Source organism: Macrotis lagotis, chromosome X (genome assembly GCF_037893015.1).
Source record: "Macrotis lagotis isolate mMagLag1 chromosome X, bilby.v1.9.chrom.fasta, whole genome shotgun sequence".
NCBI classification, from domain to species: Eukaryota; Metazoa; Chordata; class Mammalia; order Peramelemorphia; family Peramelidae; genus Macrotis; species Macrotis lagotis.
Window position 1 is genome coordinate 294,826,153 of NC_133666.1, and position 23,909 is coordinate 294,850,061.

The window sequence follows — 23,909 nt, forward strand, 5'->3', positions numbered from 1 at the left end:
ATGAGGCCTCCTAACTCCAGACCCAGAATTCTTTCCACTGAGCCAATTACCTGTTGTTTTTTTTTTAAATTGACTTCATGCTTGCTATCATCTCTTCTATTGCCAAAGAGATCAAACATTTGATCAGTTTAGGCAAATTCTGGACTCTTTAGGCTTCTTATGATAATTGCTTTATGTCAGCTAAATATTCTCAGAAAATGGTAATCATCAATCTTTTGTCTTTTTCCATTTCCCATTTTTAGAAATTGGCCAGTGTGTTTGAGTGGGTCAAATTCATTCATTCAACAAGCATTTATTAAGCCCTGTTTATGCATAAATTATATAAAAACAAAACTGAAGACTACTTGTCCTTATGGAGTTTACATTTATACAGATAAGTTAAATACAAAGTGATTTAAAGAGGGTAAGGAATTGCTTAAAGTGATTAAGAAAATATTCCAGTAGGAAGTATTTAAGAAGTATGCAGTCTCTTGTCAACTTTATTCTTATAACTAGATGTTAACTTTGATCTTTGCTTTGATTGCTCACAGATAACTGGTTTTGCTATGATTCCCACATCAATAACAATTTATTTCCTGTCAGTTAAGATTGAGATATTTTCAGGGCAATTTTTTTTTCCTTTGCTGATGTTCCAACTCCCTTCTTGAAGGAAGTGTTCATGATATATACTGTGACTTCTGAGTAGTCTATGAGATTTCTAGTCTGTTAGGAACCATTGTGTATAGGAGCATTGTAAATTATCTTCACCTGGTGTCCTTGAACACCAGAATCTGATTTTACTAAATGCCACGGGGAGTGGGAGTAGATTAGAGATTGTAAAGGTATTTAAGTACTGGTATTTTGGTAAAGAAACGGAGCACTTGGAGATCTTGATGGAGTACTCGTCTTTCTTGTCTGTCTCCTGTCCCTCCAACACTCACCTAGGGAAGATTAAGGGAGTCTAGAAGTGGGCTCAACATTAGTCTTTTTTACTTCTTAAACTCTATTTTTCCATCATTTTTTGCCATTTTCCTCTGGGCTGATCTTCATATTTGGAAATGAAATAAGGATCAAAGGTTTACATTCTTACTAAATATTTTGTAGATTCTTTTCTTTCATTTTCATCTTCATCTGTTACTTTGGATGACAATATCTAAGCTGCTACTATCTTCGGTTGAAGATGAGTGAATTTCCTATAAGGTTATATTATTTTGGATGACATAAATAGAATCAACTCTACTAACCCCTTTGTTTGTATCTTGATGGAGAATCTGTTCTCTAGTTTAAATTTTCTTTTTGCCTTCTGGTTTCACATATCATGAGTATTTCATATTGTTAAAGTTTAGTTTTTTTTTATTCATTTCTATTCTTTTTTTTTAGGTTTTGTTTTTTGCAAGGCAAATGGGGTTAAGTGGCTTGCCCAAGGCCACACAGCTAGGTAATTACTAAGTGTCTGAGACCAGATTTGAACGCAGGTACTCCTGACTCCAAGGCCGGTGCTTACCACTGCGACACCTAGCTGCCCCCACTGCGCCACCTAGCCACCCCAAGTTTAGTTCTTTCAATAATGTCTTACTAGTGGTTATTGGAAATGTATCTTATATTTTGGTACCCATAGTTAATATTTATAGAGGAACTTTATCCTCTGTGATTCCTGGAACCCTCAATCCACTTTTCTGCTTCATTAAAAATTCCAGAGAGGAGGAAGGGAAGTCAAATCATTTCAGAAGGGTTCATAGATGAAACTAGCAGGCCATCAAATACATGGAAAATTAAACAGTTTTGAGAGCATTGCTTATGATGAATCTATTTTCATTATCATTTAGAACTACTGAATTTATAATCATCTCAGTCCAGAGAGTGATGCATAAGGGGAAAAAAATGATATGGAAAGAGACAAGCAGGAAAAGTGTCCAGAATAGCTCAAGAATAAGTGTTCTTCTGGGCTGGAGGCAACTCCCTCTTGAAAGTCTTAAGGAAGCATTTTGTAAAAGTATCTCGGGAAGAAAAAAATAACAAAGAATAGAAATTATAATGGATGTCACCCCAACCCCACCAAAGGGTGATATGGAAGATATCATCTTTTGAGAGGGAGCTTAGTTTAGATGGTGTGGTGAATAGGGCACTGAACTTGGAATCAGAAACACCTGTATTAAAATTTCACCTTCATTTTAGATGTTGAACGTACCTGAATTTCCTTATCTGTAAAATGAGAGCATTGGACTCATTGTCTCTCCCTTCCCTTTCATCTCTGAATTGATGATCCTATGAAAAACTACAAACCTAGATGCCTAATTTTTAAGTCTTTATGTGACATTGGTGGGGTCAGGAAAAGGAAGATACTACAGACAATTCCTTGACCTATTCAGAATTAAGAACCAAGTGCAAGCCAAGAAAGAACTCGATCCAATCACAGAGGCTGCTCTGGTGAATTGTTAGGCTCACTCTGACTCTCAAAGAGCTAGCTTAATCTTCTTTTCTTAAATTTACCCATTTGTGGATGATGGTGTATATTGTCAACATCACCATCGTTATCATCTTCAGTTTACAGATGAAAGAATCATAGAAACTCATTGAATACCTTCATTTTTCCAAAAGAGGAAACCAAGAGATAAGTGACTTTCCCAAAGTCACACAGATAAATAAGAGATAGAGGTAGAATCTGAGCACAGATCCTCTAACTTCAAATAATGTTCTTTCCACTGACCTATGCAAATTATCTCATCAGACTCTTGAACTCTCACCTATCTGGGAAAACTATCCCTCCACTCCTTGATCTCTGTTATGCTTTAATTGAGGTCACTTGCCAAGGTAAGCCATTAGTAATGCATAGTGCTTCAATCATACCATTAGGAAAGAATATAAATAAGTACATCAAAACACTGACATGGGTATCTCATCCTATCCCACAAATTCTTCCTAGATGAGGCAGTTTTCTTTCCCTCCCTTCCCTTTTTGGGCAACAAATCAAACTACATTAAGTTCCTCTTTTTATTTGCTCCCACCTGCAGCTGGTAGGTTTTTGACAAAGCAATGTTGCACTCTCAATGAATAGGTCAATATTCAGTTAGTTAAGATGTCTTAGGAACTCAGGACACCTGACTGATGCCTTATTTTTGAAGGTGGACATGATTTAAACAGGATGATACCAAATAGATTGAATTGAACAATGATTTCTTCTTTTGGGACCCAGTTTGTCTGTCTTTCTGTCTCCAGACAATCTCAAAACAGATGAGTCTACCAATCCAGAAAGGATAAATAAAATGAATGAATAATGCCTATTGTGGAGAACACGTCATACATCTGGATAGCTAATTCAATAAGTTAATGCATCTATGTATCATGAGATAGACATTTATAAATCTATATGTATGTTATGTGAATATATGTGAGCATCTGCACAGACATCTATAGATTTTTATACAAATATATACAATTGAACAAAGAAATGAATGAAATATATATCCATTGAAGATGGACAATAAGGTCCAGAATGATGAGAGTGGGTTGAATTACATTAAGAAAATTATGTCGGCTATTACACTGTTGGTGGAGCTGTGAACTCATCCAACCTTTCTGAAGAGAATTTTGGAACCCAAAGGGCAAAAAAAATGAGCATACCCTTTGACCCAGCAATACCAATACTGGTTCTATACCCTGAAGAGATGGTGAAAAAAGGTAAAAACATCACTTGTACAAAAATATTTATAGCAGCCCTGTTTGTGGTAGCAAAGAATTGGAAATCGAGTAAATGTCCTTCAGTTGGGGAATGGCTTAGCAAACTGTGGTATATGTATGTCATGGAACACTATTGTTTTATTAGAAACCATGAGGTATGGGAATTCAGGGAAGCCTGGAGGGATTTGCATGAACTGATGCTGAGTGATATAAGCAGAACCAGAAAAACACTGTACACCCTAACAGCAACATAGGGGTGATGTTCAAACTTGATGGACTCCCTCATTCCATCAGTGCAACAATTGGGAACAATTTGGGGCTGTCTGCAAAGGAGAGTGCCATCTGTATCCAGATAAAGAGCAGTGGAGTTTGAACAAAGTTCGAGGACTATATCTTATTGTGTCTGATCTTTTTATCTCTTTGACTTTTTGTCTCTTAAGGATATGATTTCTCTCTCATCACACTCAATTTGGATCAATGTACAGCATGGAAACAAAGTAAAGACTAACAGATTGCTTTCCATGGAGGGGGAGGGAAGTAAGATGGGGGGGAATTGTAAAACTCAAATAATATCTTTAATAAAAAAATCATAGGAAAAAAAAGAAAATTATGTTGGGGCTACTAGGTGGCACAGTGGATAGAGTACCGGCCCTGGAGTCAGGAGTACCTGAGTTTAAATTCGGCCTCAGACACTTAATAATCACCTAGCTGTGTGGCCTTGGGCAAGCCACTTAACCCCATTTGCCTTACAACAACCTAAAAAAAAAATTGTCATGCTAAATAATACCAAGAGGTTTTTTAAATATTAAAAACCTCATCTTTTAAACACCAATGACTTCATAATGATGCTTTTCTTGAGACCCCATAGTCTCAAAAGAATCAAAGCTGCAAGTTACTCAATGGATGCTGAAGGGATGCATAGTGACTATAAGAAAACCATATTTTTCCAAGGAAAACCATGATCAGAAAAGGAGGCAGGCCATCCATGAAGTAGAAATGAGTAATAATACATGATTGACCTAAGTCACTTTAGTTTATCTATGGAATATAAAAATCCTTATAGGAAGGCTTCTACAATACCAGGTAGATGCTCTATGGAAGATCTATGGGAGAACAGGAACAGGAATTATACAGGAGGAAAAAGTGAGTTAGATTTTCAACTGCAATGATGGTTTGAATACTCACATCATTGAGAGCATGGATACAGAATCAATGAGAATAAAGAAATGTTTTTTATGGAGACAATTCATAAATTTAAAATTGATAGAGAAGTAATGCATGATGGCACATGACAATAGTCTCTGTCGCTAGAGAGGATGAGTTTGATGAATCACTTGAGTTCAAGGATTCTGAACTGCAGTAAATCTAAAGCTGACTGGGTGTCTTCACTAATTTCTTCACTAATATAGTGAACTTCTGGAAGCAGAGGGCCACCAGTCTATCTAAGCAAGGAAAAACTGACCTAGGTCAAAAAAATGAAGCAGGTTAAAGCTTCCATGCCAGTATTGTGATTAGTCTCATGAGTGATTGTTCTTCCAACCTGGGTAAAATAGAGAGAATTAGTATTAAAAAATTGAACAATGGAACAATTGAGAAGGTTATGTGGATACAATATTATATTCAGTCAGGAGGTTCTAGGTTTAAATTTTACCCTCAGACTCTTTACTGGCTTTATAACCTTTCATAAGTCACTTAAATTTCCATAAAACATTTTATATTAATAACCTCTCTGTACTCCAATGCTACCTTCCTGCTCTATCTCTATATTCCTGTGACCTAAATGTACAACTTAATATAATATCAACTAGCCACTTAAAGTTTGCCCATCAAGCTAATGATCAACCTAAGGGGGTATTAATGGAAGGACTTTCTGGAGAAGGCATGTTTTAAGTCAAGGGTGTCCCAGGATCAACAGATAGAAAACCACAACAGAAGATTCAAAGAACCAAAATATTTGCTATTGCCTTGTTTTGGCAACCTATACCCTAAGACACAACTTTAAACTTCCCAACTGTGGCTTAAGAGACTTTTAAAAATTTCATTTATGAGAACCTATTTGGATTTCAAGTCCTTTCTGGGAGCTGGAAGCCAGATGACAACCACTATACTATCTTTTTTACAGTTATATAGTGGGCCAAATGCCTCTTAGTTTCCTTCTCACAAGAGTAAAGACTCCATCACTGAGTGATCAATGAACCTTCCCACTGTGCTGATTATTCATCATCCCCCAGGTCAACCTATCTCTATAGTCAAGCACAACAGGGGTGGCATCACATGGAGTGGTTGGGACTTCATGAGATAAAGATGGATCAGGGAGAATGTCTGCATGAGTTTAGGCTGTGGGAATCAGAAGTTTTATTTTGGGGGTAACTCTGATGACAGAACATCATCTTCTTCCATCTCTCCTTTTAATGAAGTGGTATATCTGGACTTGCCTCCTGGTCTGTTACTGGAAATGATTTAGGGGTTCATGATTTTTTCTGGTCTGCTATGAGGCCTCAGCTGCCAGTGGGTGAGGGAAGTACTTCCCAAAAACATCCAGAGAAAGGAAAAATGAAGACATGGATGAACGGAGCCAGAAACCAACTCATTCTGGGCAAAAGCAAGGATGTTATGAGCTTGATTTCTGTAGTGAGTACATAGGTCACAGTTGGGAGACCTTTTTATTACTATTGGAATGATTATGTTCTTTTATCACAAATGAGCATTAATTGAAGGGCTAAGGAATGCATACTTTTTTCCCATTGAAATTAATGGCAATTATGTTTTTGACTTGAGAAGATTTGCCCTAGGAGAGGTTTTGGGTTTTGGGTTTTTTTTTTAGGAATTAATTGCTGTACCACCATGAGGAAAGACTGTATATTAGCTCTTTCTAAGTATTCAGCCCTCTGTTTTCTTTTATGATTTTTTCAGCTGTGCATGTGACAGTGTTTATTACACACCTATATTAGGTACAGAACTGTAGGAAGCACCAAAGCAGTTTTGTTTGTAGAGGGGATAGATTGTTTGCCCAGATCTCCAGTAGAGGAGCCTTTCCACTGCCCAGTTCTGCTCAGCAGCCATACTGAATTAAATAAAGCTCTGCTTCAATTGAGTTTCCTCAGGAATCCCTTGTCCTGATTATTGATTGTAGCATTAGGTGGTGAGAGAGAAAGAGAGAGAGTGCAAAGTGTCATGGGTCAGTGTCCTCTGGGTCAATATTATTCAGGTTACCATGGTTACATCGACCTTTCTCTCTGGTTCACTACTCATCACTGGTTCTATTCCTTCCTTCTTTCCTTCCTTCCTTTTTTTTTCCATTTCATGCTTGTTACTGAAATGTGAGTGAAACAGTATTCTAGAGAGATGGACTCAACCTCTGAAAGCAACATGAAGTTATATGAAATATATGTATATATGAAGTTTTATATATGTGAACATGAAACATATATTTATATTTGTATTTATGTATATGTAGATCCATCTATTTATATCTATACATATCTATACATATCTATATATTTATTTATTTATATCTCCCTCTAAAGCTAGTCTTAGTTCTGTGAATTTTATAGAAGCTTTACCTAGAAACAGTAAACAAATGTATTTTCAGGCTGTACTATTTATTCTCTTATAACAATTTTTTGTGTGATTGTATAGAGGAAGTACACTTTTGGCCCAGCTGTTAAATAAGGAAGCAAAGCACTCGCCACATCTTCGAACCAGACTTTTCTTTTTCACACTGCAATGTCAGAGCATTGCCAGTTGGTCCTTTATGGACCCAGAATTGTAGGGGTCTGTGAGGATACAAGAGAAGTTAAATTTTTTTCTTGAGAGAGAGGAAAGAACTCTGAAGGCTTGACCAGAAATCTATATTGCATGGTTTAGATAATTAGTATTATAATATGGGGCAAGTAGGTGGCACAGTGGATACAGTCAACAAGACTCATCTTCCTGAGTTCAAATCTAGTCTCATTTATTAACTGTGTGACCTTGGGCAAGCCACTTAACTCTGTTTACCTCAGGTTCCTTATCTATAAAAATGAACTAGAGAAGGAAATGACAAATCACTCCAGGATCTTTGCCCAAAAAAACCCTAAATAGGGTCACAAAGAGTGGGACACAACTGAATGACAATAATAAGCTACAGACTGAATAAGATATATCCAATGAGGGTTGGACAAGTCAGTCAGTCAACAAACATTTATTAAGGACCAGTTGCTGTGTCAAGATGCAAATACAAGCAAAAAGAAAGACTATCCCCTGACACCAAATAGCTTACAACACATGAAAGAACCTCAAAAGAGGGAGGAGGGGAAGACTTAGTTTGAGAGTATGATGGAGAAATACTGAATGCAGACTGGTGAGTTGTGAAGAGGTGGATGACCTGGATGGTTTCCTTAAATAGAAGTTCTGGGAGGAGTCTTCAAATTAGAATGAGGGGTTGTATGAGGTGTCCATTCCAATGCTGAGGTGATCTTCCAGGATGAAGCAGTTTCATTGGCATGGGGAAAGAAAACCTGGGGAGGGAAGTCTGAAAAAAATTCCCAGACAAGGTGGAATATGAGTTGAGGCTTAAAGGCTGTGTATAATTTGGATAGGCAGGAAGGAAGAAGAAGACGCTATAAGAAGAAATACCTGGAGGTATAACCAAATGGAATGGAAAGAGCTCTAGATGGGAAAGACCCAAGTTTAAATACTACCCCTGCTACTTAGAAGCTATTTGACCATGATCTAATTATGTATACTCTCTGAATGCTAATTTTCCCATTTGCAAATGTCTAATATTACCTCAATTACATGGTTATTGTGAGACCATGTATATAAAGTACTTTACAACTGTTAAAACAATTTATAGATGTCTACCAATATTATAAAGAGACAAAGACTGGAATGAATGTCATGTAGAAGAACAGTGTTAAAATCATAGATTTGAGAGCTAAGAGGATCTTAGAAGTCATTCCAGTCCAACCTCTCCTTTAATATTACATAAGTTTTACTTGTGCCTCTTGTTTTTACCTCAGTTATTACTGCATATTATGGTTCTTCTGTTACTCATATACCTCACCAGAATACTCATTATACATATAAAATCATGCTGAAACATACACTTGATCTTTCCCTGAATACCTCAACTACTCTTTATAGGCATGGTCAAAATTACTTGGAGAAATTACTTGGAAACATGAGTTCTTCAGGCTATATGTGAAATTTAGGCTGAACTATAATTGTTCATTATTGTTCTCATGAGGAACATGATCACAGAAATCCTTGGCACTTTGAAGGGTGATACCAAATGTCTTATAGTAGCCCTACTAGCCTCTATCTTCTATGTCTGAATATAGTGATAGGAAAGGTGCCTTACTTCCCCATGTATAGTAGAGGCTGAATCCTAAGACTTAGAAGTAGGGGCAGGAATTATCTGGATTCAGGCCCTTCCCTACTCCCATTTAATGATTCTGTGGTTCCTTGGTAGACAAGAAGATATGACTAGGGATAAGGAAGGGAGAGACTCAGTAGAGAAGCAAATTTCCTCTAATCCAATCCTCTTATTGCAGAGATCATAGGACATACATGTGAAGATGAAACTGCATCAGTTAGGAGACTAGGTTAAGACCTGGTGGGAAAAATCACTTTTGTACACAAGCAAAGTTTAAAAGATGTTGAGACTTTACTGTGACACCTGTTCTCACCACCTCTAATCTCATCACCACAGGCCCTAGTTTCAGTTTTAAGGAACAAGATGCCCCTCTCAAGATAAGCTTATCACTTCTAAACTGGCCACTACATTTCTGAGTCAAACCTTGATTAACAGCACCTCCCTTAACCTCCTCTATTCTCTAATTGGAGGATTGGAAGGTGAAGTACTAAACTCTTCCCTAATAGCTTCTTTTATAGAGGACACTTCACTTTGCAACTGCCTCCCTGCCTGGTTTCAACTCCATAAAATAAGATGTCCTCATGCCAACTGCCCCTGATGCCCTATCTTTTCACCTTTCCTGCTTTCTTGCCTCCTTTTTTGGTGTTGTCCCCCCCCCCACTAGATCCCAAGCTTCTTGAGGACAAGGTCTGTCATTCTTTTTATCGATTATATCTCCAATGCTTAGCACAGTGCCTGGTTGACATATATAGGTGCTTAATAGATGTTGATTGGGTTGGAAAAATACCTTTCATCCATTCATCCATGTGGTTGCTCCTTTCTTTCCAGCAGATCATAACTTCTCCATGACTTCTTATTCAGTGGGAATTTTGTCTGTTTTCCCCAAACCCTTATAGAGGGTCTACCCAAAACACTGGAGACTTTCCTCAGATGCTTTTTTGCCTGTGGAGCCTTAAGAAAATCACCTAGTATTCTTGGGCCTTGGTTTTCCCCATCTATAATAAGAATTGGTTAGATGAAGTGGCTTCTAAGGTCCTATCCAGATCTACATCTTGGGTACTAGAATGACTTCTAGGGTGTCTATGTGTATATACATGCCTTGGAAATTAGAGTTTTCTAGAATGTTCTTTCCTCTTTTACTTTTGGTAGCTACTTACTGTTCCTACTTCCAGCTTCAGTTCTGATCATGCCTATTACCCATAAATATTCCTCACTTCCTCATCCTGGTTCTGGCTTCCTCCTTGTGAGTAGCTCATAGGTCTGAATTAGAGTTATAGTAAGTAGATATTTATAAAGCACTTATATTTTATTGGAAATAAGTAAAAATTGAAATGATGAAACTGGAAGTACCTATAGATTTATAGACTCCCCACCTCATAAAACCCTCATACCTCCTATCTTGAGTAATTACTAGAGGACTAAGGCCATCTGGGATTATTCTTCTTGAGAATGATCCCTAAAGGCCAAGTTTACTTAAGATAGAAGCCCATATATGAAAAATTGCTCTAAATCATTACTGATTAGAGAAATGCAAATTAAAGCATCTCTGAGGAAACACCTCACACCTCTCAGATTTACTAATATGACCAGAAAGGATAATGATCAATGTTAGAGGGGATGTGGGAAATCTGGGACATTAATGTATTGTTGCTGGGGCTGTGAACTGATCCAACCTTTCTGGAGAACAGTTTAGAATTATGCCCAAAGGGTAATAAAGCTGTGCATAGCCTTTGTTCCAGCAATACCACTACTGGGTCTGTACCCTGAAAAAGGGTGAAAACCCTACCTGTAAAAAAAATATTCATAGTAGCTCTGTTTGTAGGGGCAAAGAATTGGAAATTGAAGGAATGTCCATCAATTGGGAAATGGCTGAACAAACAGGTATATGAATGTGATGGAACAGTTATTCTTTTAGAAACTAAGAGGGATGGGATTTCAGAGAAGCCTGGAAAGACTTGCATGAATTGATGCTGAGCATGATGAGCAGAACCAGAAGAACACTGTACACCTTACAACAACATTAGGTGATGATCAACCTTGATGGACTTGTTCTTTCCATCAGTGCAATTATCAGGGACAATTTTAGGGGCATCTGTGATAGAGAATACCATTTGTATCCAGAGAAGGCACTATGGAGGTTAAATGAAGAACAAAGATTAACTTCAATTTTTAAAAAGTTGTTTTATGTATTATATAATTTTGCTATCTCTAATATTTTCTTTCTTCCTTATGGATATGTTTTTTCTCTCAACACATTCAATTACATACTATGCATATCATGGAAACAAATGTAAAGACTATATCAAAGTGCCCTGTGTTGGGGGGAGGAGGGGCGGCAAGGGAGAGAGGGGGAAAAAAATTGTAAAATTCAAAACCTTGCAAAAAATGATTTGTAGAAACCACTAGTGTATATATTGGAAAACAAATACAATATTTATATAATTTTTAAAAAAGACAGAGCCCATAACCTGGTAATATGCTGGTTGCATTTATCAGGAGACAGGCAACAGCTTCTTCATCCATGTCTAAAGATGTTATGGGAAAGGGAAGTTATCATTTGATCCCTTCCATGAACTCAACATGGTACCTGCTCCTGAAACTGTTTGAGGAGACAGGTTGGCACTCCGGGAAGGGTGTTTTGGGTGTATATTCTTTATCTTTTGAATGCTTACAGAACAGGAGTTTTTAACCTTTTTTTATATCATGGACCTGCTTGGTAGTCTGATTAAAAACCTACAAACCCTTTTTACATAATTTGACATCCTTTCACAGGCTTACAAAGAAAACTAATTATATTGAAATACAGTTAATATATTTTTTAAAAAATCACGTCCATGTATTCAAAGGTTAAGAATTTCTGCTCTAGGATATCCTAGAGAATTTTGTTTACTCTAAGGGGACTAAGGAATTCTAGATTTAAAATTAAATGAATCCTGGTTTTAGTCCATAGTAGATTAATTTTTTTCTTTAAAATAGATTCTCTCACAGGAGGATTTTACAATGGGAAGAAATTCCCAAATCTATCTAATTCAATGCATACCTGAAAGAATTCCCTATTATAAAATTCTGGGCAAATAGTCATTCAGCCTCTTTACTTAAAAACTTGTGATGAAGGTGAAGCCTCTTTCTTCCAAGGCAACCCATTCTACTTTTGGAGTGTTTTATCAGCAAATTGGTTTTTTTTTCCAGACAGCAAGACTAAATTTTTACTTTTTTTCAACCTTCACATGTTGCTCCTAGATCTCACCTCTTGGGACAAACACAAGAAGACTAATTCCTCACTTACATGATAACATCTTCAAATACTTGAATATAGCTATCATGTTCCCCCTCCATCTTTTCTTCTTCTGGCTGAACATCCCCAATTCTTTCAGTCGATCCTCAGATACCATTATCTTGAGACTATTCACTATCCTGGCTACTTTCCTCTGGAATCTAGTTTATCAATGTCATCTTACAATTGTAGCACCTAAAGCTGAACATGATACTGCAGATGTGGTTTGACCAAGAAAAAATACAGAGAGAAACTGTCATCTCCTAATTCTTTACTGAAGATGCTGTTCAAAGAGAAATTTTTTGCAAGATCTGCTTTTTAGTTATCTGATTCATACTGAGCTTGCAGTTCACTAAAACCCCCAGATCTTTTTCAGACAGACTGCTATGTAATTTGGCAATTCAACTCTGAATTTGTACAGTTGACTTTCTGAAGTTAACTTTGCATTTATCCATTTCTATTGAATTTTATATTGTTAGAATTAACCTAGTGTTCTAGCATGTTTGGAACTTTTTGAATCCTTACCCTTTTATTCAGTGATTTACTTATTTCTTCCACTTTGTGCTATTTTCAAATTTATATATCTTCATCCCAAACATTGATAAGTATGTTAAACAGAACAGTATCAAACATAGATAACTGGGACACTTCACTGGAGATATACCAAGTTGACATAAACTACTTCTTTTTGAATCCATCAATTCAACGAGTTTTATCCATATAATTTCATTATTGCCTATTCTACATATCAACAAAAGTCCCTGGCACCATCAGATGGATCAGAATCAGAAAAATGTGATTTATCACTGGAAATGATATTAAAGAAGATGCATTATCATTCACTCTGCTATTGCATCCTAAGGACTATGGTATCTTTCCTCCTGACTTAAAGTTAAAACCTTCTAAATATGTTGTCTCTCACACTAGAATGTGAGTTCCTTTGAGAGCAAGGAATGTTTTGTTTTTTCTGCTTAGCAGAGTGCTTTGCACATACTAAGTGCTTAATAAATTCTTTTTCATTCATCCATTTGTTCCATATTTCTCCATCTTTTCTGCAAAATTAGTACTGGATGCTTTGTCAAATGGTTTGCTAAAATCTAAATAAATTATATCTAACTCATTTCCTTGAGTAAACCAATAAAAAAGGAAAGTAAAGCATTCCTGGATCTTAAGGAAACCATGCCAGTTCTTTATAATCACTTCCTTTTCTAAGAAATCACTTTTTCTTCAGTGATTCATTTAAGAACTTCCCCAGAAATTAAGTTCATCTCATTTGGAGACTGCTCTCTACCAAATGGGTCGGAATTTGTCTTTTTCCTTTTTTCCATGATCTTTTAAATACTATTTATAATGACTCAGTGATCACACTTGCCAGTTCTTTAGGTTTCTAAAGATAAAGTTCATCTGGGTCAGGAAATTTAAATTCATGCAGGACAAGTAGGTACTCTCTTATTGTTTATTTATCTTGGGTACAAAGTCCCTATCAGTCATTTTTGTTTTCTCATTTCTGGTGCAAAGGTCCTTGTACTTGGCAAAAAACAACCAACCAACCAACCAACCAACAGCAAGAACAAAATAGAAGCAAATTCAGATATAAAATGCTCTGCCTTCTTTTTGGTGCTATATATCTTTGTTTTGTCCAACTCAAGTACTATCTCTTCTTTGCTACCTTTCTTGTCTTTAATCTTCCTTTAGAGACCCTGTTCATTTATAGCCTTCTCTTGACACTATTTTTATAGGACCATGTCATGCTCTTATATTCACCCTCAGTTCTTGCCATTGCTTCCATCTTTTATAAAATATATTTTAAAAAAATATAAGTTGATTGATGAGTTCCCTTGGCATTCTCATTAATCTCTTCAAATTAATAAAAATTTCATCTCTAGGGATGGCTAGGTGGTACAGTGGATAGAGCACCAGCCCTGGAGTCAGGAGTACTTGAGTTCAAATCCAGCCTCAGACACTTAATAATTACCTAGCTATGTGGCCTTGGGCAAGCCACTTAACCCCATTGCCTTGCAAAAACCTAAAAAATAAAAAAATAAAAAAAATTTCAACTCCACAAAGAAACTGATCTTTTACACTATGGGACCAAGAGAGGAAAGAAATGATTAATGGAATAATTTTTGTTTTCAAAGTTCAATAAATAGAAAGTAACCTCTATTTTAATTCTTTCCAAGTCTCAGTGTAATTACCATCTTCTTCAAGAAACCTTTCTCTGTCCTTCTTAATCCTATGCTTTCCTCTCTGAGATTACTTTCAATTTATCCTTTCTAGATCTTATTTACACAGTCCCATGCTGAAAATTTATCTTGTTATGGTTCCCCCCCACAAACCCCAAACCCCAAGTGATATAATAAGTTTGCATATAGTCAATGTAAGGTAACAATAAAGAAGAATTAAGAGTGTAAAGGGCAACATAGAAGCTATTGGGAAAAACTGCTTCCTACATTCATTGAGACCACATCCTAAGATTATGTACTAAATTAGATGAAACCAGCTAGACCCCAATATAAGAGCTCCTTTGTCCCACTAATGTTCCCTCGGTCCGTAAGTCCAGATTAGTTCCAAACATGTGCAGTAAAACCAGAGAAAGGTCATGCTAACAAAGGAAACCTAACCAGGAAATGATAACTTTGAGATGATATTGATATCTCAATGAACAATCCTCATTTAGCCAAGACAAGAGTTAGCCCATCCTCCTCTCTAAACCCTCTCAACTATTTCAACATATTTGAAAATTATGAGGATGTCAAAAAAAAAAAACCAGGAAAAAGAACAAACTGAACTCTCTCTACATACCCACCCATTCCAAACCATGGGGAACTGAACAGATAATTCTCATTTCTTTCCAAGTAAATACAGGTCATGGTGAAATGTATTTATACTGACCTTGTTGGTGATTCCATCCCCTTCCAGGGCTAATCATCCCAGCACATCACCAGTGAGTATTTAAGGTTCCTGAAGGAGGAAATATATTAAGGAAATGCAATCATCCTTAGACCACCACCTACATGCATAGACATGTATACATATATGTATCTTATATATATTATGTATGTGAAAGCCAAAGGATTTGTATAAGTGAATGAGTAAGGGTGTGCTTCAGAGAGCATCTAGGAATCAGAATGATCCAGGAAATTTATTAATTAGAATTTATATAATACTTTAAGGTTTGCCAAGTGCTTTATAAATATATCAGTTTACACTCAAAACCTATCATAACTTCCATTTCACAGACAAGGATATTGAGCAGATAGTCTTAGGTCACCCATCCAGTAAGTGTCTGAGGTCAGATTTTAGACTCATGTATTCCTTATTTGGGATGCATCACTCCAACCACTGTGCCGCATCCCTGCCCTAGAGAAATGAGTATCCCAGGAAAAAAGGGACATGGAGATAAAAAGTTTTGTATTCATTCATACATGTGGGTTTAACACTGACCTCTTCTGGAGAGTTTAGCTATACATTTTGCATATATACTCTATGATGTAGATCAATGATTAGCAAGAATTTATTGAGAATGCAATACCTTACTAGATAGCTATTACATATATATATATATATATATGTATATATATATATATGTATGTATATGGAGAGAGAGATCACAAAAGTCATAAACATGATTATTATTTTTTTTTTGGACCAGGCTCATGATTTTTATTGGTGTAGCCAAATACTAGTGAGGAAACTTCCTCTATCTATGCCAACACATTGGTACCTGGTATGCAACTTACCATCTTAAAAGTTGCCAGGGGTCCTAAGAGATTAAATGATTTCCATAGGATTATTACTAATATTATTAATATTAATATCATTTATAAAAATAAATTAAGTCTACAGGTAACTTTATGGAGTTTTTTTGCAGTGTTTTTATATCTCAATCAATAAACACTTATTAAATGCCTATGATGTGCTGGGAATAAAAATAAGGATACAAAACACACATATCTTAGATAATGTCCTTGGTCACCATCATGGTCAAAGAGTCAGCTGTTCTAATTACATTTTCTGATGAACAAATAGTTCCCACAAAAACCTTATACAAATGATCATGTATGAGTAAAGACTTTGGTAATCGGCACTAGAAATGCTTTTTAGAGGCAATTAGTGATACAGTATGGTTAGTGTGCTTGACTTGAAATTAGGAAAGATCTGATTTCAAATTCAGCTTTACTCAACTGTGAGATTTGAGACAAGTCACTAAACCTATCTATCCCAGTTTCTTTCTCTCTGAAATAGGAATAATAAATATATCTACCCCCCAAAGTGAGAAAAAAATCAGACAATATTTTTAAAGTGCTTTACAAATCTTCAAGTACTAAATATATGATCCAATATTATCATTATTTTCACCAATAATAGAAGCTTCAGGAAAACTTCAAGGAGAGTAGTGGTTTCTTTCTCATTTTGGGAGGGTAGCTTTCTCCTAATTTCTTAGTACTTTCCTTTCCCCTTGGGCACCCCATGTACATAAAGAATCACTATGTACCAGAATCTTCCCCTCTTCCCATATTAAAATTCCTATTTCAATTATTATATTCTCCTAGACAGGTAATCAGCTAGGGATTAGAAGACAGTTTTGCATAGAAGGAGCTTAATTTTTGGAGTCAAGCCATCTAGGTTCTAGGTCTGACTTGTTTTGCATGATCTTGGATTAGTCATGTGTTTTTATGCCCTAGTTTCTCTTTTAAAATGAGGAAGTTGCTTACTTTAGTTCATAAATTAAAAATTAAAAAAAATAGTTGGAGTGGATAAGCCAAGAGCCTGTTGTTTGAATGCTTTACAATAAGGAAGGATTGCTCCTCCCTTAGGTGTGTCTGTTAACCTAAATTCCTTTTTAATTGATGGAATACTGAATGTGTTGGAGATCTTTAGGAGGAAATCAGTCTTACTGATGGTTTTTGCCTCTTATGTACTTCTCTTCCTCTGACAAACTGGGCCCAGGCATTTGGTATTCCACTTCTGAAAGGCAGTGGATTCCTGAACTGTGTCAAACAGGGGTTGGTAATATTGTGAAATCAAATGATAGGTAGGTGAAAGGTGTCAAGTCCTACATAAATTCAAAGTCTTCCTAGAATAGTGTGATTATGAATAGATCATCCTAGTCTCCCTAAATTGTCATAATAATATGACCTAAGTTCTCCAAAACTACAGAACAGAGTCATATAGAAAAAGAAATTAGGAGATCATAACATAGATCCACAGTCAATAACAACAATGCTATATTGGTCAATCAACAAATATTTAAATGTATTTGTTGGGAAGGACACTGAACCTGGAGTCAAGAATTAGAAACATTAATGATGATGATGAAGTTTGTCAAAGTGCTTTACAAACATGATCTCACTTGATCCTCATTGCAACCCTGGGAAGGAGAAGCTATTATTATTATCTCTATTTTACAGAGGAGGAAACTGAGGCCAAAAGAAGTTAAGTGACTGGTCTAAGGTCACACAACTATTAAGTATTTGACTCTGGATTTGAACTCAGATCTTCCTGACTCTAGACTAGAGTTCAAATTCTTACATACTCTCTATTTTCCTATGATTTAACTTCTCTTCCTCATCTGTAAAATGAAGGGGGAAGAGCCAAGGGTCTCAAAAGTTCAGCTATATATTTATGTTCCATGTGCCAAATACTATGCCAGAATCTGGTATGCAGAGACAAAGTCTATCAGCAAACAAAACCCCTTACATGCACATCCTGTTTGAAACTCAGAGTAGTCTTAAGAGAGAGGTCATGGAAATATTATTATATTACAGATAATCAACATTAAGTTCAAAGAAGTTAAATGATTTGCCTCAGGTTACACAGCTAGGAAGTGTTGAAACTGGGACTCAAACCCAGTTCTCTTTACTTTAGTCTTTGGTGATTTATACTCTATTCCCCTCTCCCTTCTAATGACAATTATATTGGATCAAGAGGAAGAAACTAAGATATTCCTAATGATGTTTGCTCATAACTGAACAATTGAATACAGCACCAAAATAATTTTTTGCCCTCTAGACTTAATAAAGCTTAATATTCTATTAGAGAGGATGACATTCTCAGCCAGAATCACTCAAGGATCATGGGTGACAGCACTGGTTAGTCTACTGGTTAAGAACACTTTGCCTAGCAAAACTCATTTCCAAAATTAGGGGCATTATAATCAGAGAGAGAGAGAGAGAACAACCTATTGGCAAGAGCCACAGTTTTTATATAGTTCACAGTTATTATTCAGGTGGTTTCAGTCATATGAGGCAGGATATGGTAGTTATTTGAGTATAAGTTGCAATTTCTTGCTCAGAAACAAATGCCAGAATGGCACTTTCTCAAATTCCCAGTACTCCATAAATGTCATAGTATTTCTCCCAGGTAGGAGGGAAATTGGGGAGAATGAGTCACTTTTTTCATTTTCTCCATTTGGGGTAATGTTGTGGAAAGTTTTTTGAGACTTTTTTGATAATCTATCCATCTTGTGGTAAATGATGATGTTGTTGTTTTTTTCCTTCCCTCTTTCATCTCAGCTGCACCAAGAATGATGCTGCGGTTTATCAGATCTCTGCTCAAAACTGTTTTGGAATGATTTGCTGTTCAGCTTTTATTGAAGTTGAGTGTTTTTCAGAGAATCCACAACTCAGCCCTAACCTGAGAGAAGATGCTGCTAGGGGATGGAAGAATAAGATTGAGATGTACAAGAAGGGCAACTCACATCAAACTGTTGAGAAAGAACAACTTTTCCAGGAGGAAGGAAATAACACTGAGGACACTTTTACCCTGCCTGTATCTTCTTTCCCCAAATTCAGAGGTTCCTATTTATCACAGTCAGAGTCCAACAATGGCAATGAGTCACAGAGTCCTGAAAAAGCCACAGGTGTCCAAAGCACTTTTCAAACTCAAGAGAATTGCTCTAATCAAAATTACACAGAGGAAAATACATTCAATTTGTTTTTCCCTAAAGGCAGAGATGAGGCAGACAGATTGGAAAAATGTTGCAGTGAGGTGGTACATTCCAAACCATCAAGATTAATCAATGACTGTATGATCAGTTATGATCATAGTGATGAAGTCTTACCATCTAGTCATCGAGACCCTAAAATACAGAAATATATTAGCTTTAGCATGGCATTGCCTGAAGAAACCACATCCATTTACCCAGTGAACAGCTCCACAACTAAGCAGAATGTCTCTCCAGAGTTTTCCAGTGAAGACTCTGACACGGAATTTGAACTCTGCCCAGAGATAAACCTAACCTGCACTGAGGAGTTTTCAGATGATGACCTTGAGTATTTGGAATGTTCCGATGTTATGACAGATTACTCTAATGCGATCTGGCAAGAGGACCTCAGAGGGAATGACCCTGTCTTTTTATTAGAAAGAGATGACGAAGAGACAAAATTCAGAAAGGATAGTCTGGGTGGGTGTGAGCATTTCCTCAGTGAAATGGCTTATCAGTGTCAGGTGTCAGATAACATTGTGCCTATGGATTCCACCACTGACTTCTGTGGTCATCACTCAAAACTCCAAGAAGTAGCAGGAAGGAGCAATCTACCCCAGTCTACCTTGCAACCAGGAATGACTCTTATTTTGGGACACCCTCAAGATGAAACATCCCCAGTGAAAGACCAAGAGCGATATAAGCTCCCTGATACTACTACAACCAATGACAGTGATCAACCAGGAATGAAAGGCGAAAATGCAGATAGCCACCAGACAGGAGAGTCTCTTGCCATTGACAGTCTGATGAGCATGGATAAGACACCTGGAGAGATGATGCCTCAGACTCATGAGTTAGAAAAGCTAGTGGCAAACCAGCCTGCGGAGAACCCAGCAGAGAAAAGTGTGGCGGGAGACCTACCGCGAAAGAAGGGCTCACAGAAATTAGTCAGGGTGAAGAAACCAGGGGCTAAAGGGAAACCCAGGAAGCTGAACACCAACCTGAAAGAAAAGGCAACAGATGGCACGTTTAACCTCCCAGGTCCTGGAGAAGTCAGGGGTCTTGAACATAGCCAAGGCGATACAAGAGTGAGTTTTCACGAAGTGTCAAAAGCTATTCATCTTAATTCCCAATTCCATGGAGAAGAATGTGCCATTTCGACCCAAGCACAGCAAGAAACCAAAACCCTTCTAACACCAACAGAGTCACTTCCCACAGAAGGAGAGACAGAGTTGAAAAAGGAAAGGAAGTATCCTGAAGGCCTACTGGAGACAGATCAGGTGGTGAACCAATATGCCCATCCTCAGGTAAGACTCCTTTCCAGAAAATACCCTTGCATCCTTCCATGTCCTTATCCCCACTTCAGATTCACATGAGCTCCACCATAATGTAAATCAAAAGTAAGCCCTCAAATACCATTAAGGCAAGAGTGAGTGACAGCTGCTGCTGCTAGGAAGGAAATCTGGTTTTGAAAAAGGCCCAGATAAACCTTAAGCCATCCTAATTATAGAAAAAGACGGACAGTAGTAAGAGGGACTAATGGGATTCAGGACAGCTGGATAGAGAAACTTGATCTTTTATATACTGCATGTGTTTTAGCAGGCAGTGTCTCTATTCAAAAAGTTTCTCAAGCAAATGTTTTGAGTAGAGCCTTTAAAATATTTCTCTCCATTTAGTCATGTTTGATGAGAGTAGTGGGACCTGACTTTAGTCCATATTCCCAGAAGGAATGGATGATTTCTAAGTGTTTTGATTTATGTGATTCATTTTGTGATCCTGGTTAAATCATGTGGTTCTATTGCTGCCTTTTACTTTTAACCATGTGTCTTTTATCTATGTCTCTATGAAAGTACTTTGTAAATTCTGTTGTGCTATACTCTTGTAATAAAAAGTAACAGAGAAGAAGTAAAAGGGAAAAAAATCACAAAGCAAATTACAATGGATTCCACTATTGCTTAGTTGGAGGAAGCATTTTAAAAAGAATTAAAAGTAAAATAACTCAAGTACAAATAATTGACAAATAATTTTGTTCAATTTCAATAGACTTCAAATTGACTTTTAAGACTACATGAAAGTAAAAATGCAATCTCTTAGAAAATAGCCCTTGAGTCTTAGGATTTATATGCTGTCATAAAATTGTTAAGAGATTATGAGTTAATGAATTGGGGAGGGGCAAGGTTGATTTATAGCAGGAATTGTTATTTTGTTTGTTTTTGGAAAAAAAAAGAAAATTTACTTGCTACTACTTACCTGCCTGGGCTCCCAGGAAAATGCAACTGTAACTCCCTGTGTAATTCAAAGGTATTCAGGAATTTTTGAACTCTCTTGAGGAAAACTTTAAGTATTAGGCCATTTAAAATGCAGTATATTGATTCCTACAGACTTGACCATACAGTCTTAATTTTGGCAGGACAATGGATTATTCTATTTAGCTATCTTAACCAGACAAATTAACCACATAACACTTTCACTGTCTGCTATATAGCTGTACTCTCACTATTGAGCATTCATTTCGCATTCACACATAAAAAATTTAAAGCAAATTTGTTAGTAGGCATAGTTTATATTACTGAATTGCTCAATTAGTTGTACAAAATAGGTTGTGGGTTGAAGTTTTGCTGCAACTTTATACAATATTTCCTTTTTTAACTATGAAGTTGCTCCTAATACCTTAATTATTATTTTCATGTGTCTGATCATTTCTTGTGCATATAATTAGGCAGAATATCCCTTTAACTTCAGTGGAATATGACATCTATTCAGTTGATAGAATATGAGCAAAGAGTGGAATTAAAAAAAGGTTCCCTTATAAAGGAGGTGGCAGGGCACACCCACCATCACCAAAGGCTCAATTTATCAGTCCTAGATCCACTAAATTGAGAAACTAAAGGAAAGGGATCCTTAAAATTTCATCATCAGGCTTCAAACTCAGCTGACCACTGGTCACTACATTCATATGTTTCATTGGGAGTCAACTAAATGCAAATTCTTTCATTCATGAGATCAAACTCTCTCTCATGCCTATTCCAAGATCTATAGTCATACACTTATACTTTCACATTTATAGCAACACAGTCACATAGGGCATCTTCATCAAAAAAGCAACATGAGCTTTGAGATAAACAAAATAAATTAGGCAAGAACCTACTTTAGAAAAGAAGCTAAGGAACAATTTACATGGAATCAGATGGGCCAGTTCTCACTTTGCTAAGATCATCAACAGAGTTGACTCCCACTGGGGGAATGCCCAGAGTCTTCAAAAGTAACTGTGTCTTCAAAACAGCTCTGCACAATCTGGGATGAGATGCTAAGAAGGATCCTTATTCCTAAGATGTTGCTAGCCTTTGGTTAGGAAAGTTTGTTGGGGGAATGGGAGAAGAGCAGATGGACAAATTTGACAAGGCAGATTTTTTCTTTGCAGATAAATTTATGTTCCTAATAGGAAACTGTGTCAGCATTCATAACAAACCACATCTTAACCCTGAGACTTGAGTGGGCACTAGGGATCACAGGGCTTTTCAGAATCATGTGAAAAATGTGTTAACAGAATTGGGAAAATCAGTAGGTTTTGCTTCATAAGCCCTTATCCTTGGACTTTGAAATTTAAGCGTTAATTTTTTTAAATTTTGTAACTTTTGCTTCAAAAATTTCTATCAACTCTAAGTGAACCTAAGATTAAGATGAAAATCTTGGGTTTCAGGCTGCTTATAGTAAAGGTGCCTCCTTCCTTCAGCTCTCCCTACTAGTTGATGAGCACAAGCTATGACCCATTTCCTTCTCAATGTCCTTTGGGAAAATTGGTGGTCTGTAGACTATCTCCTGGTTCTAGTTTCTTGATTCTCATCCTAAGCATTTTTTCTGGTCTTTCTCCCAAGGAACTCTATTTTAGTGGAGGTATAAATATACACTAAAGGAAATAGAAAGCACACAAATACAGAGTATACTAGTCTTTGGGGTAGGGAGGTAGAAGCACTGACAAATGGGAAAATGACAAAGGTCTTAAGTAGGAGGCAGCAGCTGAACTGAGCCTAGAAGGGAACTGGGGATTCTAAGTGATGGAAGAGAGAGGAAGAAGAGCATTTCAGGCAGGGGACACAGCCTATACAAAGGTACAGAGTAGGAAATAGAACATTATATATAGCATTGGGGGGGAAAAACACCTGTCCACCATTTTAGTTCTTTTACACTATAGACCAGAAGTCTATAGACCCCTTCTCAGAAAGGTTTTGAATGTACAAAATAAACTACACAAGATTTAAAAAAATGCCAATTATATTAAGATATATTTTTATCAAAATTTTTTACAATTTCTAAAAATTTTTGACAAATAAGTTCACAAACCCTGACCATTTCCTTTCTCTCCTTTCTAAACTATTTTCAGATTTTATACTTGCTTTCCTGTTTCACAGTGTAAAAAAATAATTACTGCTTTATTGCTTTTTTTTGGAAATAGTACTCATCCAAGTGTACCTCCACTAAGCTCATCCCCTCTCCCCAGGTTAGTGTCAGAGATTTGGCCATCAAGAGTAGAGGGGGCACCTCAGGCCAATCTGAACCTCCTCCAAAGGTCTGACCAACAAAACTTTTTACTCTGCTTTAAACTTCAACGGGCTATTCTAACTCTGAGGCCAGGAATGACATACTGCCCATCTAAAGTTTCTTCTGGTGCCTTACTGGAGTCATATAAGATTCCC

General features: G+C 36.7%; 1 protein-coding gene across 5 annotated transcripts in view; it reads left to right on the plus strand.

Moving 5' to 3' along the window:
* The window catches only part of ALPK2 (alpha kinase 2), a 215,722-nt gene that overhangs the window by 70,982 nt on the left and 120,831 nt on the right, over positions 1–23,909 (plus strand). For all 5 annotated transcript variants that reach the window (XM_074205153.1, XM_074205154.1, XM_074205158.1 and 2 more), the window contains one exon: positions 18,806–20,522. In XM_074205153.1, coding sequence (XP_074061254.1) covers positions 18,806–20,522 — 1,717 coding nt within the window. The remainder of the gene's footprint in view (positions 1–18,805; positions 20,523–23,909) is intronic.